The sequence below is a fragment of the Oryzias latipes genome, chromosome 10, assembly GCF_002234675.1.
Source record: "Oryzias latipes chromosome 10, ASM223467v1".
Taxonomy (NCBI): Eukaryota; Metazoa; Chordata; class Actinopteri; order Beloniformes; family Adrianichthyidae; genus Oryzias; species Oryzias latipes.
This window is the reverse complement of record NC_019868.2, coordinates 8,701,206-8,716,905: the sequence shown is the minus strand read 5'-3', so window position 1 is coordinate 8,716,905 and position 15,700 is coordinate 8,701,206. Positions and strand designations below refer to the sequence as shown.

The window sequence follows — 15,700 nt, the reverse complement described above, 5'->3', positions numbered from 1 at the left end:
GGCACTTTTTTTTAACCAAACAAACAGTGCTTTGAAAAGAGGAAGCACTGTTTTTATCTCACTACACTTCATCAACTGTTTCTTGAACGTGGATTGGATCGTACAGGCGTCTGTTGATGAAATAACTGTTTTCTTGTCTCTATGTTTTTATATTTACTATATGATTATCAGCAGAGCACTGGTAAACAACGATGTCAACAACAAGTTCAAAATGTAATTGCCAACTGTGTTGTTCTATTAAACAGTCGCTCTGCAGTTAAATAAACTGTACAACGCTAGCTGATTACTTGTTATGGATGTGAGCTGTTATCAGAAGAGTTCGGTAAATACGCCAGGCTTTTGTGGAGCTCTTCTGGATAATAACTCTAGAAGAGAGTGCTATCAACACTGATGAAAAATGGTAAAAGTGTGGATCATTTTTATGGCATAGAAAGACTTTTGAATGGTCTTTTTAAAATTACATTTGGATTAATGAGATTAAAGAGCGAGTCGATTTTTTTTTTTTTGTAAATGATTTGCTCGGACAGTTTGAAGAGAATAGTGTGAATGTAAGATGTTGATTTAAAAAAAAAAGTGTTTTATAATTTAAAAATATTGGTGTGGGTGGAGCCACCATGGCTGTGTAAACGAAATCACTTTTTGCCACAAATCTAAGAGAGTCAGCACCGGAATAATCTGGATTTCTCCTTAACAGGTATAATTCAGAGGAACATAATCTACTGCTAACATGGTCTGGATGATGGAGAATCTTCACAGATTACTTACAAATTTCAATGAAACCTCACTGTTTTCTTTTCTCTAAAACTTTGAACTTCCTACCAAATCCAACTACTAAAGATTAAACTGATCAAAGTTACAGGTTTATGCAGTTCAACCTATTTTTTTTCCATTTAATTTCAATGACATCATCACTTTGAGTTTCTACGTACTTAAACATAAGAAGATGAAAGTTTGAAGGACACAAACAATCAGCACGATTCCCCCAAGAAAGGTTAATTTTGCCTAGAGAACTAGCCCCGCCAGGTCGATGGTGAATGGAAGTCAGCAGTAAGTAAAAACCAAACAGAGCTTACCTGATGTAATAGTCATTTCTGATGAGCAATAGGTGCTGAAGGACTGACAGGAGGTAGGGCTCCGAGGCAGTGTCTTTCACCATGTTGGACAGGAGATGGTACACTTCATTCATATCAGTGCAGGGAAGAACAAAGGTTAAGGAAAAACAACACATTGGGGAATTTTCTTGTTTATTTCAGTCCAGAATGAATTCATTAAGATGTCAAGGCTAAATCCTTGATATGAAACCCAGATTGGCATCAATCAACCTCTGTGAACCTTTTTCTTCTTTTATTCCATCGCTACTTCTTTTGTGAATATTTATTTTCTTGTCTTCCTCAGCTCAGCTTTTCTGACAGCTATCATTGTGCACAAGGGAACAGAGATGTAATTTCTATTATCTCTCAGGGGACCTGCTTCAGAGTATAAAGCCAAGATGAGAGGAGGGCTTTCCATAAAGAGCTCTCCCACAGATTGACTTTGTTACTTAAAACCTTTGCACAAAAGAGAAACAAACGACACAAAACTAAAATGTGTTGTAGATGGGATCACTTGGTGTACAGCTAAGGTTCTGGCTTCTTATTAAAAAAAAAAAGAGGAAAACACATGAAAAAGCTGATTGGTAATTTTCTGCCCTTGACTCAAACATTTCACCCCCACCACATACTCAAAGTCACCAAAAATGTTCCCACAATATGGAAATACAAAACTTGCTCCAACAATCTTCATGAAATTTCACAGACATGCCGCCAGGTTAGCTTTACAACCACAACTAATGACTTGTTGACCTTTGACCTCAGAAAGAGGCCACTGTCTTGAATTTTCAAAAGAAAAAAAAATCAATTTTGGTACAAATTGAAACTTCTCCTAGGGATTTGGCCTCGTAATTCCACGAGTAAAATTGTGGTTCTAAGGATTGTAGATTTTGAACGGAGTCAGACACATTTTGTGCGAATACATTAGGAATGTGGGTGTGGTTAACAAAAAAGCAAACATCTGTTGTCAAGAAAACAAAAAAATTACTTTAGCTGATTCTTCTAAAGACTACAAAGACCTGTTCATCCCCCCCAGGTGCCCAAAAAATAAAATAGTTGCTATGGAGATCAAAATCAACAGAAAAGCCAACGTATTGAAAAAAGTGGGTTAAAAAAAAAAAAGATTTGTCGCATGCAGCTCTGGCCAGTGTGGCAGGGAAGAAGGGGAGAGGGAGGGTCATGTAGCACCTGCTCACCCATTGGGGGCGTGTCAAAAGGGGTGACAAGGGTGGGGGCAGGTAGCACCTGTGGGCCATATAACGCAACTCGCTGCTTTAATTTAATATCAAAACCAGTCGATAAAACAGTAAGTATTTTTTTATTTCTAAGTTCTTTATCAGAATGGAAATATTACAGGAAAAAGTTAGGCACCTAACTTATTGACTCAAGCACAGTGCAAGAATAAGATTTATACAAAAACAGTCATTAACAGTCCAACGAAACCCTTTTTTGAACATTATATGGGCTAATAAGGGATTAGCATAACTGCCAAATTTGTGTTTCTCATAAAGTTAACGCAACACAATAACTCTACCTCTAACAAGGAGAGAACTGAGGAAAACGAGTGATTTGGAGGTTAATTTGTTTGCCTCAGAACGGAACATTTCCCTGTGGAGGGCAACTGTGTGTCTGAAGAAGTTGATAAGCCTCTCAGATATGTGCACGCATGCAGAAAAAGGTAGCCTGGGGAGACAGTAGCTTGTTATTCTTGCAGAGATGAAAACCTGCTTGCCATCTTAACATCAAGTGTTTATCCTGACACCCAACGTTCACATTTTCCACAGAGCAACGTACAGGTTTGGCCTCCATCATGTGACATTTCCCTCTTACTGTGGCACCATTTGCTGCGGCTCCCCTTTTGCTTAGAAGTGATTTAGAAAATGATGCAGCAGAGATTTACCCTCCTTTAGGGAGTGAGTTTACTACATCCTATAAGGTCTAAAAAAAGAATGCAATTGAGCATCTTCTTTTTTAAATTGTTTTAATACTGGTTAGCATTTCTCATATATGTGTTTCATATGTCTTTAAACTCGTATTCCACTTTTTTTTCATCCAACAGAAGCAGAAATGGGGTTTAAAGCTCCTCCGAAGTATCATCTCCTTCCCTGCATTAGCCACATATGAAGCCTGGCAGAATTACCAACCCTGTGAGATTCAATTACAGCCTCACCAGAGCTGCATTAGAGAAGACTGGAGAAGGAGCTCACACTGGGAAAGTATCCAACTAGTCATCGCCAACGTCATCCATCACTAAACTGCAGACATAAACCTCATGTAAAACGCATATGTGTCCAGTAGCAAAGCCCCGTCTCAGCTTGTTTTCTCAGTCTCTGCCTCGGTCTACACTTTCTCTCTGAACGGTGAATAAACATGAGTGGCAGTCAAGTGTGATGCGGGCTTGTCGGTGGAGGGGTCAATCAATCACCATCCCACAGTTCATTAATATTTATTATGGGCCTGGAGTCACCTCCTCAGCACCTGGACTTGAGGCCGGACAAAGACGGGGTCTGGCTCTTCGGGTTAATATGCAGGGAACGGCTGACAAAACCAAGACACACAAGCAGGTAGAGGAGCACGGCCATTGTGAGCTCACGTGTTTTCTGAGCGTGTTCAGGAAGGGAGGGGTATGCAGACAAAGGGACAAAGGGTAACCTAGGCATTCCAATCATGCCCATAGCTCACAGATCAATACCACATTGTCCTTGGAAACAAACATTAGGCCTTCTCATTTGTGAACCCGTTCAAGCACATCATTAATCCAGGTGAACCTTTTCTCTCTCTCCATCTTGTCTGTGGGCACACATACGCCACCTCCTCCCCCCCGCTTACATGTGTCAACAGAAACTGTCACTCACGGGGTACTTTTGTGTTCGAGCAAGAACTGTGGGATTTGATGGGAAAAAAGGATGCAGGATTGTACATTTGCATAACAATGTCAGAGTCTGGTTTGTCTGCTGGAAATGTCAGCCGTTCATACACGGCCTTACAGTATTTTTGAATTATTAAAAGGTTTTTCTGGGAAACTTTCCACCAGGGAACTAAATTACTCCTCGTCTTGTTAACTTTTACACTGAGTGTTGGGAGCAAAAAAGATTTGTTCTTTTTTTTTTCTTAGCAGGGTCACAGGTCAGAAGTCATCTTCCAAAAAAAGGAGAAACTAGAAAAAAAAATCTGATGCATATTAAATACTAGCTAAAGAGAAAAGCTAAACTACTTGACACTTTCTCTTTTTAGTTTATACTTTTACCCAAACTATTGCAGAATGGAAAAAAAACTAAAAAAGGATGAGTAAGGAGGATGCAAATCCACTGGAAGTGGCCGGTAATTAACCAGAGAGGAATTTAAATATTGGGTTATGTTTCATCATTTTTCATATTAAACAAAAATTACAGAGAACTACCGGTATATCCTACAAATCAGTAGTTTACATTTAACCCTTTAAAGCAGTGTTTTTCAACCAGTGTGCCACGGCACACTAGTGTGCCGTGTGAGATGGTCAAGTGTGCCGTGGAAAATTTCCCTCATTATCTGATCTAAAAACATTTCCCATCTCCAGGATTTCAGCTCTGTGTTCATCCAAACAGGCCCTGATAAAACACTGAGGAGTTAAGAATATAAAAGATCGTAAAATACTTTTTATTTGCGTTTATTTTATTTTATTAAAGACATTTTGCAGCTTCGGCTGTATTTTGGAAAAGTCCCGTCCCTTTAACTGTCTCCACCAATCATTCTTGGGGAGCTTAATCACATGTCATCAGTCTGACCAATCAGAAGTGGTTAAAGTCTTCACTTCCTTGACCCGATTTAGCTCATAAAGTCGCTCAGTTCTAACAGAAACACCAGCTAAAGCTCGTCTTTAGCGGTGTAGCTTTCCACAGAATCCGGTATCAGACCGTGGAACAAGTGAACAAAACAATGAAGCTCCGAAAAGCGATCTTCGGCCGTTTTATGCACTACATCTCCCATGATGCATTGGGTTGTGAGAGTGACAGCGCACAAGGAGATCTGTTGTTAAACGTCTTGAAACCAACGAACACACATCAGACTGTTTTTAAATCTTCTAACTTAACCTTTATTGCATCTTTTAGAAAAAAAAAAAACAGCTGCAGTTTCCAGCTTTTTCTGCAACAATTATCTCAAAAATGCATGTGAGATTGTGGAGGGAGTGTAGATCAATACAGACTATGAGTTTCTCCTTTTTTTTTTGGATGCTGGTGTGCCGCGGGATTTTTTTTAAGGTTAAAGTGTGCCGTGGCTCAGAAAAGGTTGAAAAACACTGCTTTAAAGCTACGTTCACACCAGACTTGAATGAGTGTTCAGCATACGATGTCCACACTGGACTGTCGCTGGTCGATACTAGACCATGTGGAAGCGATACAAATCTGGTGAATCTTGCTCCAGGCTTTTCCTTTCACAGCTCTATTCTGATATATGAAAGACATGGTGTCATCGAATTCTAGCCGGTAACAAACCACAATTATTAAATTCTCCTCCGTGATCAGTTTTCATTTCTGTGAATTGAAAGAGATGCCATCCAATACATCACTACCATGTCTGAGTTCCTCATTGGTCAAAATTGAACTGGTTTAACTTTCAATGCATGTCCAATGGACGAGAATTTTGTACGTAGAGCCCGAAAACAGACTTGGGTATGCATGAAGAGTTTTGAAGGTGGCAGCCCAAAACGCGCACTTGCGCACATTTACATCGAGTTATCATTGGAAGTGTTTTCATTAGAACAAATGCTCATTGCAGAGGCCGGTGTGAATGTAGCTTTCAGCAGAGCTTAAGCTCCAGTGTTTACATTCTTTCAACCACCCCAACTCTTCAACCATTAATACAATTAACATAATTCCAGCAGAATCTGAGGGAGAAAAAAGCGACAATGCGCTGATGTGCAACAATGCACATCAGTGCAGTGTTTATCCAATCAACGTGAATCTATTGATTCTGTTGCGGAGAAAAGTGGCTTCACACCGATATTCAACACTTTACGTTAGCAATGTGCTGCATACTGTTAGAAAAGCTGATATGAAAAGCCGTTTCTTCACATCAGAATCAACTGATTTATGGTTATGACATGTCAAAGAGGGCGTATATTTAGGCATCGCCGGCGATATCTCCAGTGTTAAAGGGTTAAACATCACTGCTCCTCTTTAGGATGGTGTGTAGTGTGCATTCAACCAAAACAAATGCCAAAGGATATTCCATCTCAGCCCGGATGTCCTCAAGGCGATGGGAGAGTTCGATGGAGTCCTCCTCCTTGTTCTCATTGAACACCTTCAGCTGGATGTCTAGCTCCTCTGTCTCTTTCAGTTCCTAGAATGAACAAAGACGGGCGCACCATATTGTTGAGAACAAAAAAATGTCTGTTAACTAGATCTGCTCTGAAAATCCACAGAAATAGAACAAAGCTAAATAGATGTGTGGGATGCCCCAAACACGCACACTAAATATTTCACACCTGCACACCTGTGTCAGCCACAAGGGGCTGCAGGGGGCGTTTATGTCACTTCTCTATGAATCACCAGACAAGGAGTTTAGGAACTGAGACAAGGCCACATGTAACCCAATTTCTGTACGTATCAATCACCCTGCACCGTTTCTGGGTGCACCATCTGTCTTCAGCAAGAAACACAGATTCAGTGGGAGGTTCACAATGACACACACATGAAAAAAAATGAAAAAAAAAGTAGAGAAAAGGAAAAAGGGAAGACTATCAGACAGGACTATCAGAACAAAGCAAAACATGTTTTCTTTTCCAGCGGCGTTCACTCTTTCATTGCCAACAGCCACAATGACTCCTGAGTATAACTCATGATTAGATGAAGGAGTGACAGTCTGAATGCAGGCAATACAAGCGGTAAATGTAGGATTCATAAATGACTGTACAAGGAGATTCTTTCATATCAGGGAGTAAAATTGAAGATAATTAAAGTAATGACTGCAATAATCAACAGGAGCAGCTGGGATGACTTATTAACAACTGGCTCCGTGACACGTTCACCCCACTTGCAACAAATGAGAGTTTGAGTGATGAGATGGAGCTGGCTTGCCTTTGGCTCATGTGAAGATGTGTACACTGTGGTTGTGGATAATGATGCCTGTGTGTAGAGGTGCTAACTCTTCACACTCTCAGCAAGGCTCTGCTGCGACTAATCAAACTGTGGCAGGACTCTCCACTCTGAATTTACATAGCAGCTGACCTCAGATGTCAAAAATCCTTAATGAAATGCACCGCTACACTTAAATCAATGGGTCTGATATCCTGCTGCATAAATAATAATGACAAAAATGTGTTCAGGACTTCATTTTTGTGGGAAATAATGCTTTAAATAGGACGCTGGGCTTTCCAGACATACATTTTGATGTGAAATACAGAGTTAAAGAAGCCGTCTATTAAAACAAATAAGGAAATTGAAGAATCGGATCAGTTCTTAAGGCAACTAAATAAAAATGTAGTCAGTACTTAAGCTGCTTTTACAAAACCCAAATTAAAAGATTGCGTTAAGTAATTTCTTGCAACTCACAGGCAGGATCTTTTTGAGGCCACATCTTAAAAACTCGTTGCGTAGATGTATCCGGAAGTCCAGGTCATCAGGAGAGGTGACCAGGGCGTTGATCAGCTGCATGCAAGCGACCTGTGAAAAACCCATTAGGAGGAAAAGAATGAATAATAGTAATTATAATATATGAACATATGACTCAAGGAAATATAAACAAATCAATTAATTGCTGTAAAAATTATTGTATTATTTATGTAGCCTTAGATTTCAGTTTGAGTTTTTTTTGGCGTCTTTAAATTTATACAACATGAAGAAAAAGAGAAACAGAAATCACAGGTCTGCTGCGTCTATTGACCACCTGTGCAGTTATTATAGATTTATTGATAATGCAAGATTTGTGGGAATATTTGTGTGTTTTTGAGTGTGTGTAAGTCCTCGGTGGTTGACTTGGGGTAAGGAGGAAATGGCAAATGAATTATAATGAGCGGTAAAGTGTTTCAAGGGAGCACGCCAGGGATAAGATGGTTCACCTCAGACAGACGATCAATAGCAGGCTGACGGATCTCCTTGGACAATGCAAAACGCTGTTTTCTGAAACTGACCCAGCACATGCCTGGTATGGAGTATTAAAGTCCCACTCCGATCATCTTTTGAACTATTTTTAAAGTGTTTCCAGTGGTCATTTTGCAGTTTTGGCCAAAATTAAAAAAGAACTGTCTTTTTCTAGGACATAGTTTCTGCAGACCAGCAGGAGTTCTTTAGAAAATCCCCTCTGAGCTGCGGGCAGAACTGTTTGCGGATAGCAACCCCACCCTCCCCCACCAGACACCCATCTATTTCCACGCTTCCCCGCTATCGTATAGCCCCTCACAACCCCCTTCTTACCTGATTCACAACAATGTGAATAGGAAAATACTCAAAAAATCCAATTTTGAGCATAATTGTCTTTATATATGTCCTTTATCATCAGAATATGCCATAGAATTCAGGGTTTGAGCTTCAGGGGTTTTTACATGCACTTTTGGAGCTTGGATGTTGTTTTCTGTAACTGCCATTTCACATTCTAGCATCTAGTCAGATATTCAGCTTTTCTGCAGCATGGAGCAAGCTCAGTGAAATCTTTCAGCTTTTTAAAGCTTAATTTGCTTTCCCCAAAGTATCAGACCAAGATATGTCGTTTTTTTCAAGTACACTTAAAAGTAACTTTTTCAGGCCTCTGCTCGTACCAGAAATTCCAGGAAATCAGAGACATGGCAGACTTATGTTCACTGTAAGGACATTCACTGAAACCTGACATTTTATTGTATCCCCCAGAGGCTGGATACATGAAAGACATTCAAAGCTTCACAGTGTGAAACAAACCCATGCAGCTCATGAAAGATTCCTTCTTTTCTCTTGTATATTTACATCAAGCAGCTCAAACATGCTTCAGTTACATTTTGAGGAGTGGGAAGTGTCAGGGTTGGGGGTGGGAGCGTCATCTGTCTTGAGTAAGGCTGACTCCGAGGGGGAACTCAGAGCATTAAAATTAAAAGGGGCGTGGCCGGTTCCGTTCTCAAAGTTGAAACTTTCTCACATGCTCAGAGGAGAAGTCTACCCTGATCTGAAACACATTTTAATCACATTAGCAAAGTCTAGCTCTATAGACCGTCACAGGCTTTGGATTGGAAGTCTATTAATTTCCCTGAAACCCCGGCATCAGCAAAGTATTTTAATTTACTCCACAATTAGGAGAGCTTCATTTCATTAACAGCAAAATTTAGCAGAAAAACAAGAAGCTCCTAATAAAAGAATATCTAGTCTCTCTTCCACCAGCCACCTCATTAGTTCTCCTCATGACTTTTCCTTCTCAAGCCCTGCAGCTAAACTAATTCCTGAAGTAATTCCCAGCTTTAGACTTCCAAAAAAATGTGTCTTAAGTGGTGTTGTTGTTGCCAGAACATATATTTTCCTGCTGCCGAAGAACACAAGTGAAAATGAGGAGAGGCATGGTGCTTTGTTGCCCTTTCTCATCGAGTCCTCCGAGACTCAACTTGACAGCTACATGGAAAAAAGCATGGAGACGTGTTTGTAGAATGTGAGAAAGAAAAAAAAAACAAGTAAAAGCTTTGAGACGAGGAGGAAATGTGAGGACAGATAGAAAAGAAAATGATAGAAGAAAAACACAAATATATTTTTTCTAGTCCAATTTCCTTGTGTTTCCAAAGAGAGCGGAGAAATTCAGGAGAGGGGCTAAGTGCACTTGTTGTTTTTGATTAAAGCTGCAGCATGAAGGGTATTTCAGTAACCCCATTTTAATATTGCATCCTGTCATGTGTGAGAAGGGCTGCAATATGGACAAGTCAACATGAAGACAGAAGCCATGAAAAATGTGAAATGACAGTTGAGGCTAAAGCACAATGGGTCACGAAGCGCGCAATAGCTCCAAAATTGCTATTTTCGGTTTTGCCTGTACCCAAAGGGGCCGTCATGGCAAAAAAGAGTGGCGTGAATGACGCTTTCATTGGACTGTGCGTGGCAAAACCTGTGTTCGACATTGCCTCAGTTTGAGGGGTTTTTGATTTTTTTCAATCAGAACGCATGAAGTAGCAGGACATCCACATGGCGTCATTGGACGCTGTCTCTCTTATTGCTCACCTGGAGCTGCTGTGCCTCGTGGTTCTCCAGCCCTTCCACAATTGGAGCAAACCTCTCCTTACTGTTCCTCTCTGCAGCAATCGTCATCGCAGCCAGAATCTTATCTAGGCTAGAGGAAGGAGAAGAACAGGGAGAAAGCAAAGCCAAACATCAGCACTTTTATGGCCTCACTGACAGGACATTTACTCACAATTTCCAACTCAAACTGCATGCATCTGACCCTCCTGTGAGTGCTGGCGTGGACATCTACTTAGCCAGCTTTTAGTTACTGACAAACACAACAACTTTGATGCTGGATGTGTGTAAGTTGTCTGCAATAATCAAAATTCTGCTGCAAATGCATTCAGCAAACAAAAAGACTGAAGTGAGAAAAGGCCAAAATAACTGCTTCTACATAACATTTTAAAAGCATCTATACACAGGAAGACGCTTTATTATCATATGACATCCAGAAATTATTATTATATCATGATTAGATAGTACACATCTATCTATAAGAGATAAAAATGCTTCATCTAAACAGTTTTAAACCTTTTTAGTGTCCCAAACAGGTCAAACTGTAGAACATCTAACAAAATGAATTTTGTGCAAATGCATTTAACCTGACCTCTAATACTTTATAACTGCTTGACTCAAATCTCCTTTAAATCTTTAGGAAAATGCAAGCATTCCAATTTTTAATTACAAGCTGCCCTTTTTTCTTCCTACACCACATGAATGCAGAATAACAAAGGTCAATGTTTTTGTATTGCACCATCTATGGAGGTAAAATAAAACCTAAATTAGGATTATCAACTTCATTTATTCCAGTTTGGTATGCCAGAATAAATAGTTAAATAGCATTTGGTTTGCCCAGCCCTGGTCTAAAACGACACTACGTTGCAGAGTACTAAGCTTAAACCAGAGTGGAAGGAAGAGCCCTTTTCTGACATGATGTCACAAAGTCACAGCCAATCACCCGGAACCGTCGCGTACCGAGCGCCTTTAAAACCAGTTCAGACGGAGCTAAAAGTGACGAGAGAAAAACATGCCTAATTCGTCGTGTGCTCTTTTGATGCTGTAAGTCAAAGTTGGTGCTGAACATAAGTTGAAGTAACAGCATCGGAGAACTTTCTGAGCAGGAAAAGTGACACAAGAGCAGCTTTGGCTGTCATTTACACACGATTCCTACATTTTAATCCAAGGCTATGATCATAGCAGCACTCTGATCTTATGAGTGAGAGAGAGAGAAAAATAAATATAAAAAAGAGGCTTTGGCATGATCCAAAACACCTCACATATGCTGAATATAGTAGCAGTGAGTTGGGTTTGGTGGCTTGTTGCTCATTTACTGCATCAGTGCTTTGATTAGAAAATGACTCGAGTACATCTCCCTAAAAAAGTCTTGATTCAGTTGAAAGCTTCTCTACATCCCATTTGTGAGCAGCTGCTGGTCCTTTAATTTTCTGCAAAAATAAAAAAAAGGTAATAAATAATCAAAGTTGTATTGTGTCAACCTGAAAACCTGGAACTCAGTCCTTTCATTGAAGCTTAAAAAAATAACGTAAAACATCGTATCCATTTTTTTTTTAGAGGTTACAGAGGTCGCTGTGTCCATGCTAGAGTTGGCACCATGGCAGCAGCAGCAGACATAATGACATGCCACAGGAAAAGTCCCGCTGTAATTAAGAACATCTAATTAAGAACAATAATGAAAGCAAGACCTGCTACACTCATTATGGTCAGCCCCAGTGTCCAGCTTTCAACAAGACACACTGAATACTTTAATGGAGCAACTAATTGTTGTCACTAACCTTTTCCTGTAACGACTAATTTGGTCCCAAAGAAAACCTACCGGGCAACAAACTACACTGACACAAACAAGGGATGATTTTACACCTATTCACAATCAGAGCTGACACTATACAAATAAAAGGTTATGAAAACTTTTAGGCAGACATGTCCAAAGTCCGGCACCGTGGGCCGAATGTGGCCCGCATCAACATTTCCAGGTTCCATCATAAAAACCAATAAGTTGCGTCTTTAGAAATTATTAGCTAAATTCTATAATATGCCGCTGTATTAGTGAAATACAAAACAACTGCTCGGTGGTTTATACTTTTGAATAAGAAGCCATTTATTTCTTGTTCAAATGATTTAAATTTGGAATTATACATTTAACAATGAAAAATATGTAACATTTTATGTGAACCAAGATTTCCGTGTTTTTTCCCCCAGACAAGCTTTTTCTCTCTGGTCTTTAAATATGACATTCACAGTAAAAAGACACATTTAAACGCGTTTCTGTTCTATGTGAAGAAACAAAAAGTAATTAATTGCAAAGGCTTATCTTAAATGTTACTATTAAAGTTGAATGTATGCAGGCTGATTCATTGGCCCTTACACATTTTTACCACATCAAATCTGGCCCTCTTCTCAAACACTTTGGACACCTCTGCTTTAAAGTAACATAACAAAAGAAGCTTTAATTGTCCTCTGTAATTGCCCCTCAGTATTTTCAGGTCACAGTTTAGTTGCTCATCGTCAGATAACCGGTTTTATCCCCGCTTTTGCTGTTTTTTTCTTTGTTTTTTAGTCCCCCATCACATGTCTCTTTGCTGCAACAAAAAAGCACCTGAGGACAAATCATTTCATTTCAACCTCCTTGATGGCGCACGCCAAAAAAAGAGAGCCGTTTCCTGAACGTGCGCTAAGTAAATGACAGAACTGTGACACTTATTTGAATGGTCAATGATAAGAGATGCGTTGCAGAGCTTCGTTCCCCCATCAGAATTTGTATGTTTGCCTATTTCGCCGTCTGCAAACTGACTTGACATTGTTATTTTAATGTTTCCCCATGGGAAACAACAGGAGCGGGGGGAAAAAAATAAAGAAATAAATATCTAACATCCAATTTATAGGTTGTCAACCAAGCTGCTGTCTTGAGAGGCAACTGCACTGGCTGCTCCATGAAATATCGAAAGACTAAACTGCAATGCAGCGTTTGATTTCTACAGGTCATCTGTTGATGGGAGGGCATGCAGCACCAATTGTAAAAGCTTTGAGGCATGTTATAAAAAGGGTTAGGTTTCTTCTCGTGTCTTCATTTACATTTTTTACATGCGGTAAAAAAATAAATAAATAAAAAATAAATGAAAAAAAAAATAATTGTAGAGACTCATGTTTTTCCTAAACTGTAAATATTGGTCTCAACAGGATAATTAGGGGCAATCTATTTATTTCACCAACCAGGGAACTGAGGAAAACGGCAGAGTTCAGTGAGAACTGCTGCATTTTTGACTGAGGCTGATTTGTATTAACAAAGATAAATGAAAGCAGCCTTAGGGCACCAGATCCCATCTGAGCCATTAATCTCATTTTTACAGAAAAGTGCTGAATAATTTTGGACAATTTTAGCTTGATATTGGTGTATGCGCTTAACTTTTCTTTGTTTACACATGCTTAAATGCCTTTGTATTGAAGCATAGGAGTGTAGGAACGTGTCTTTTTGCCATCAGAACCCGCTATCAGAATCCTTTTGCGGATAGTTAAGTTTTAATTACTGACTAACACCCCAAAATATTGGCTTCAAATGGAATTTTTTAGGGGAATCAAAAAATACTTTGTCAAAAGAAAAGTATTCTTGTCTTTGCTTTGTCATTACTGTAAGTGCTAATTTATAGCAACAAAGACAATTGACTTTTTTTTCTTTCAAATGTCATGTATGTGTTCTTGTTTAATTGTGATTTGTGTGTTTTTAAGCGTCCTAATGATGCATTTACACTGAATGTGATTCGTGGATCAAACTTGTGTCTGCTGCCTTGCTTTCCATGCCCGTCAAATTCACTGCTTGACGCTAGTCTAAAAATGTGTTCGTGACTTCTAAACACATGTGGGAGGAGCTAGTAACAACGTTTTTAGCCTCGTCGCTGCATGGAACCATTGACTGTATAAAAATAGGAAAAATGTCATTCAGTTTAGGAGAAGAGCAATCAGATTCTCCTCCATGTTGGTTTTGGACTTCACCCGCTGATCGCTTCATTAACATGGGCCAAAGCTGACTCCCTGATTGGTTGACACAGTGCATCTGCTTTGCCAACAAAAAAATCCACAGCAGGACCTCTGATCGCGTCTGTACAATGACTTAACATTGAAACAGGGCGCCCCTGAACGCAGCTTCAGACTGTAACTAGCCCTTTTACATTATCGTTTGTGTGTGTGTGTTTGTGTGTGTGTGTTTGTGTGGGGGGCGGCTCCTGTGGTGAGTCAGATCAAGTTATGAGTCAGAAATGTGGTTTTTGACTTACATGTTTTCCTCTCCTATAATGCAGACGGCTGAGAGGATTTTGACGATCTCCGTCATCATGCTGGTTTGTTTGGGATCGATTGCTCGCGCCAACAGCAACAAGCTCCGCTCGTCTCCCAAAATCTTTTGCAGTCCATCCTGTCATTGAGCACATGGGTTAGAATTGGAAAAAAAAGGTAATTTAAAAAAGAATAGATAAATGATAAATAAAGACGAAAAAACATAATTGTAATTAAAAAAAAAACAATTAGATGATTTTCAAACTGTTTCCCAGGAGTTGTGCCTTTGTTAGAGAAGAACAATGAGGGCAAAAGGAGAACATATAAAGATGATGAATTAATTTAATTTAGGACCGGACCACAGGGATACATCACCCTGTCTCCCTGTAGCATTTGGCTTCCTCACACCTGAAGTCTTGGGTCAAAATGACCACCTGAAAGGGTTCGCTCTATGAGATACAATACGGACGGTTCATTTGTCTTTGGAGTGCCACTTTGGAGAAATGAGCCAGACCCTCCACAAAAAGATAATTAAAAGGTCTCAGACGGTGGGCTTGGAATGGTAAATTTAGGTCCCTTTTCCTGTTTCATCTTCAAAGACTTGTCAACTGCCAGATAGAATTATAGCTACTTGAGCTAATAATAAACATCATTTATAAAATACGGAATATCAATGAACAAACAAATTCTTGTTTGTTTATTTAGGATTTTTATACCAATGTGTGCATGTAGTTTACCTAATTAGAAACAAATCTAAAAAGAAATGTATTGGATGTCTTGAATAGGGAGGGATGGCTGTGATCCTGCTTTTTTTCCAGTTTCTTTAGCCCGAAGTGCTGCAGGTAAGATGGGTCAAATGATCCCAGATTCCAACTGAATAAACACACCTGATCCAGGTAATCATTCAATAATCACGAAAATAATAGCAGGAAAGCAAAGCAGGGTTGGTAGAATTTAAGGACCAGGGTTGTCCAGCAGATCTAAAGAATCAATTAAATGATTTTCTCTTCAACTCTAATTCATACAAACCTTATTATTCATAAACGCCTTGAGGCACTGGATCAGTTTATGCTGGTTCCGCTTATCAATACTCTCTTGCCTGAATACAAAGAAAAAGAAACAAAGTAATTGAAAGTGCTGTGATCGCATGGTACAAAACAAACAAATAAATAAATGAGATATGAT

The 15,700-nt window shown here is 39.5% G+C and overlaps 1 protein-coding gene across 8 annotated transcripts in view; it reads right to left on the bottom strand.

Moving 5' to 3' along the window:
* The window catches only part of diaph2 (diaphanous related formin 2), a 426,600-nt gene that overhangs the window by 274,246 nt on the left and 136,654 nt on the right, over window positions 1-15,700 (bottom strand). For all 8 annotated transcript variants that reach the window (XM_023958996.1, XM_023958998.1, XM_023959002.1 and 5 more), the window contains 6 exons: window positions 15,545-15,614; window positions 14,518-14,654; window positions 10,232-10,340; window positions 7,619-7,729; window positions 6,295-6,407; window positions 1,074-1,190 (listed from right to left, as the gene is read on the bottom strand). In XM_023958996.1, coding sequence (XP_023814764.1) covers window positions 1,074-1,190; window positions 6,295-6,407; window positions 7,619-7,729; window positions 10,232-10,340; window positions 14,518-14,654; window positions 15,545-15,614 — 657 coding nt within the window. The remainder of the gene's footprint in view (window positions 1-1,073; window positions 1,191-6,294; window positions 6,408-7,618; window positions 7,730-10,231; window positions 10,341-14,517; window positions 14,655-15,544; window positions 15,615-15,700) is intronic.